The sequence below is a fragment of the Chaetura pelagica genome, unplaced genomic scaffold (genome assembly GCF_000747805.2).
Source record: "Chaetura pelagica isolate M959 unplaced genomic scaffold, ChaPel_1.0 scaffold431, whole genome shotgun sequence".
Classification (NCBI taxonomy): domain Eukaryota; kingdom Metazoa; phylum Chordata; class Aves; order Apodiformes; family Apodidae; genus Chaetura; species Chaetura pelagica.
The window spans coordinates 666,854-672,189 of NW_009952162.1; the positions used below are offsets into that span (position 1 = coordinate 666,854).

At 39.8% G+C, this 5,336-nt stretch overlaps 1 protein-coding gene across 1 annotated transcript in view; it reads left to right on the plus strand.

Annotated features, from left to right (window-relative positions):
• LOC104397307 (contactin-associated protein-like 2) overlaps positions 1-5,009 on the plus strand; it is a gene marked incomplete at both ends in the record, with an annotated part of 638,963 nt that extends 633,954 nt beyond the window's left edge. Inside the window, one exon of the mRNA XM_010007259.1 lies at positions 4,724-5,009. Within this exon, the coding sequence (XP_010005561.1) occupies positions 4,724-5,009 (286 nt within the window). The remainder of the gene's footprint in view (positions 1-4,723) is intronic.
• Positions 5,010-5,336: the final 327 nt, after the last annotated feature.

A 5,336-nucleotide genomic window follows, 5' to 3' on the forward strand; every position in this document is an offset into this window, starting at 1 on the left:
AAGGCAGGCAGGAAGGAAGGCAGGAAGGAAGGAAGGAAGGAAGGAAGGAAGGAAGGAAGGAAGGAAGGAAGGAAGGAAACTTTGTTTCATTTTGAGACTTCTTCATACTTCATTTTCTCTTTCATTGCATGTTATCTTGGCTGAGATGGAAAAGATTTGGGACATAAGCATTAAGTAAATGCTCTCAGATTTGTATAGATGAGTGTAGTGCCAAGAACAGTAGAACAATGCAAGAATTATGTGAAAGAGGACAGAATCAGATCTCTTGTAGAGGAATGTTTTGCTTTTACAAACAATTTTGTCTCCATTATACTCAACTAATTTCACTTTGTGAATGAGATCAGTTTCCTTGGCAGTTTTATTCAAGCCAGAATGAGATTATTTAATTTTTTTTCTGGTCATTATTCATTCTTTCACAGGACAGTTGAGATTGGAAAGAGTCTTTAGAGGAGTTAAGCCTTCAACACAGGTTATTGGTACTAGATTTTTTTTTTATGCTAAAGGTAACGATTTTCTATTGGGGGATGCTATCCATACTTCTTTCTGGTGTATGTGTAAATTCTGGTTGGTTTATTCCTCATTAAATTAATAATGTCATTTTTAACATATACGTACATTTAAGATTCTTGGTCTCAGTGCTGCTGCCACAAAAGTTAGTAAGGTGTATATGACTTCTTGCAACTGGAGTTCAAAAGGTCCCCTCTTCACTCCATACAATGACCTATTTAGTCTAAAAAAAAAATTCATTAGGGCTCTGGTTTAGATTTGCTATTGCACTGCATATATTTGTTTGCATACCTGTATGGTGTTTGAAAAGTGACTAACCAGTGACTGCTCTAAGGGTGACAGCTGCAGTTCTACAGTGAGCTCACCTGAGTAACTTTGCCTATGTAACTTTACTCTGATAACAATATTAGCAATGGCAGTAATGGTAATGTTAAGAATAATTTTTTTAAAAGTGGATAGAGGGAATATAGCCAGGCACAAGTCTCTCAGGGACCACTCAATACAGGAAAATTTTCACTTTACTGGATTTTCTAAGTGCTCTTTTTTTGCATTCTTGGATTTAGAACACTGCTGAGATACTGTGAGATCTAATAAGATCAGAAGTAAGATCTTTGGGCACAGTAATAATCTTAATGAGTTATTGTCAAGGTAAGGAACAGGCAGCAAATGGAAGAAAGGCTGAAATGAAGCCAAGTGAGGAGTTTCTCTGCTACAGACAATATAGAAACTAATAATAAAATTACTTTTCAAAGACTCCCTTGCAAGTCTGGATTAGTGACTGAAGAGGAAAAGGCTAGAGCAGCACAGGAGTATCGAAGAGTTTGTCCAGGGCCAGCACACATAATATAGCAGATATTCTAGCTAAAGCTTCAAGTGAAACAGTACTGTAATGTGGACTTTACTGGTTCTTCTCAGTTCCTAGAGCAGTTTAGGAGTGGGAGGCCACAGAGGTTGGATGTTTGAATTCAACACGGGATGTCCATCTCTAGAAATCAGATTCTTCACAAATGTTCTTAATTGATCACCTAGATAGTATAAACAGCAACCATCAGGAAAAAAACACAGGGCTAGTAAATATATTATGGGAAGCTCTGCCTGGGCTGATATACAGTGACATAAAACTGGAGTGGCACCATGAGAATGAAGATTATAGTTTTACTCCCTAACTACAGGTTTGATGTACATCTCTAAGTATTTCTTAATTATGCTGAAATTAGGAGTGGGACATGAATGGAGGAGTAATTGAAAGTATATTTCTACAGATAAACAGTAGAACAGCGTAACTTTTAATTACTGCACCTGCTGAATTAAATTAATACTTCAAGGAAGTTGTTACAGCCATAGGTTTCATCAAGGCTCAGAGGGCTATGAATCATCAAAGGACCTAGTCATATCTTGTCAGTTAAATATTCTTAGTTTTAGTTCAGAAGGCTCAAAAATCCATGCAGTAAGAGAAGATCATGCAAAATAATGTTATCATCTCTGTGAATAACAGGTAATTCTGGAATCAATGATATGAACAATAGTTAATGTGCTACATCAAGACTAAATTGCATCTTACATTTTAGTTCTGAAGAATGTTTTCCATTGTGAAAGTGAAGCTGCTCAAGGAGAACACAAATCAGATGGTGAGAGAGTGAGGGCACTGAGACCAGATCCATAGTCAAGCATGGGTGACTTTGAAACCACACATAGGAACAAAAATTTCACCCTAAGCAGAGAAACTTTTTTCCAGAAATGAGAATGTGTACAGGGGGAGAGCTGCATAGAGATTACCCAGCACACCCTTCTTATGAGAAGTCAAACCAGGGATAGCAAATGGGAATGGCAGAAAGGATATGGTTATTGGATCATGTTGTCCACATGGTATTGGATCACTGCAATGGCTCTATGCCTCTGCTGAACTTTAGAGCTGCATCTCATTGTCTACATACCGAGCAAGGATCTGGAGGGGTCTGAGAACTACCCTTTCCTACAGATCACCTCCACAGCACAGTGGGTAAGTGTAAGACCATAGAGGAAGTGAGCTGTTAAGAAAGACATTTGTTTTCTTACATTCTTGTCCTCGTATCTTTGCCTTCCATATTGCACAGTCATGTGCTGAGCATAGGGTGGTGATTACCAGTTGGGAATGGTAAGCTATTATAATTGCTCTGCACAGCTGAAAACACCCACCAGTAATTTTCAGGCAATAGAGAATCAGATCCTCATAGTTAAATAACGTGGTTTGTGGACAGCAGCAGGTTCTGGTATTTAATGTTCACCATTCTGGCATCATGGCAGGATTCCCACACACTGCATTGACTGTGGCACAAGGGTGATTGAGCTGATGTTTCCAGGTCAGTTACTGTTTAAAAAAATTCCCTAGAAAGGACACTAGTTTACATGCCTCATTAAAACTCCATCAGCACATTACACAGCTCCAGGTTGTAAACCATGCCAGATCAGGACCTTTCATTCTTTAGATGGATGGAAGTAATGATGCCAGCAGTGACAGGGTATGCATTGTGATTAGGCATTGTGACCAGGAGGCAAGACTTTTGAAAAATGATCTTCCAAAGACCATTGCAGGTAACACAGGAGGTGCTGGGAACTTTTCTGCATCACTGAGTCTGTTTCATTGACTCAAACATTCCACTGATAAATGTGATTGCACTTTTCCCTCACTCAGCAAATACAGTGACTGGCAGAGTAAAGCAAACTTTAGCATCTGTGTTTATATCCATTGATCTATACCTTGTAAGTGTTATGCCACTTGAGAATCTCTATGAGAACAGATAATTTATAACAGCAAGGAGATGAACTGCTATCCATCTTACTCCTCTCTTAATGTAAGTTGGTTAGTTTCCTTCATTACTGACCATAGTACTCAAGTTGAGCCCAGATAATAGGGCAGACTTTCATTTCTAAATAAACAATTAAAGCTATCCTGCATTTGTAATTCCTGAAAGACAGTTACCTTTTCCTCAGTATTTTTTTCTGCATAAAGGAGTTTGAGGCTTCAGACCTGTATGAAAAGCTGACAAATTCTGTAATGAGCTCAATCATTGTCACATCAGTGGCAAGCATGCAAGGACTTTTGGCATTACCAGCAAAAGAAGTGGCAAAAGACTATAAATGGAGACCAAACAACCTTCCTACAACTGGAGGAGGCAAGGACATCAGTGGAAGATCATCCCCCAGATGCGCAGAGATGATTAGCCTTTTTCAAGATCTCACTTTCAGAAAAGACATATGCAATGAACTTGCAGAAGAGAAGCTTGAGGAAATTGCTTTGAGGTGTATTATAGAAATCGAAGAGGTTAAAAACCATAAGCACAGTTTCTCAGCTCAAATGTACTTTCTTGGTTGTCTGCATCTGAACGTATTGATCCATTCCTGGCTTTGCAGCTCTAGATCTCTGCAAGCCTCCTTGTAAATCCTAACAAAGGCATACTCTTAGCCCAGTTCTACCAGATTCCCTCCATCTCTCAGGGTTCTTAACATCCTCATTATTCATAAGTAAGCAGATTATCAGCCAAAATGTGCCGTGATGAGAAAGTCTTGGAAATTCTTTTAGGTTTGTAGAAGGTAACTTCTTGTCACGGGCACTCAGTAAACTAACTAGGAAAGATGTCCTCCTCTACTTGCTATTTCTGAATAGAGAAGGACTCAGGAATGTGGTGACAGGTGATTGTCTTGACCACAGTAATCATGCAGTTGAGTTTAAAATATTCAGTCTAACAAGAAAAAAAGGACAGCAGAGTATCTCCCCTGGACTTCAGGAGAGCAAACTTTAAGCTATTCAGGGAGTTACTTAGCAGAGTACCCTGGGAAACTGCTTTTAGGAACCACCTTTTTGAAGCGCAGTACCAGGCAATTCCACTGTGTCATAAGTCAAGCAAGTGGGGCAGAAGACCAGCTTGGCTGAACAGGAAACTCCTCATGGAGCTCAAGATGAAAAACAGATTGTATGATCTCTGGATACAAGGTCAGACTTCACTGGAAGATTTACAGAGCCACTGTTTATTTATGCAGGGAGCAGACATGAAAGGCTAAAGCTCAATTAGAGTTGAAACTGCCCAGTGTTGTTTCACATAACAAGAAAGGCTTTTTAAAGTACACTAATAACAAGAAGAGTCTAAAGAAAACACTAGACTGATACTTGCTGAAGATTATTCTCAGACTAATAAGGAGAATAAAAAGCTGAGGCATTCGATGTTTTTTTTTGCCTCAGTCTTTAATAATACTGATAGACTTTGGGCTGCCCGTTGTCCTGAGCCAGAGGACCATGACTCTGGGAATAATGACTTTCCATTTGTGGCCACTGAAATTGTAACGGACCAGCTGAATGTTCACAAGTGCATGGAACCTGATGTGATTCATCCTAGAGTTCTGAAGGAGCTAGCACATGTTATGGCAGGACCTCTCTCAATCAACCACCAAAGGTCTTGGGAGTCTGAGGAAGTCCCTGCTGACTGGAAGCTCGCCAGTATTATTTCAGTTTACAAGGAGGGTGGGAGGTAAGACCAAGATAACTACAGACCTGTTAGTCTAACCTCAGTTCCCGGAAAAAAATTTGGAGAAGATTTTACTGAGTACTGCTAAAAGACATTTGATGAACAATGCCGTCGTCAGGCACAGTCAGCATGGCTTCACAAAAGGAAAGTTCAGTCTAACTAATTTGATATCCCTCTACAATGAGGTCATCCACCTAGGGAGTGAAGGGATGGAGGTGGATGTAGATTTTCTGGATTTTATTAAGGCTTTTGGTACTGTCCCTCACCTCATCCTTCTGAACAAGTTGACCAGCCATGAGATGAGCAGGTAGGTGGTGCATGGGGCTTCTG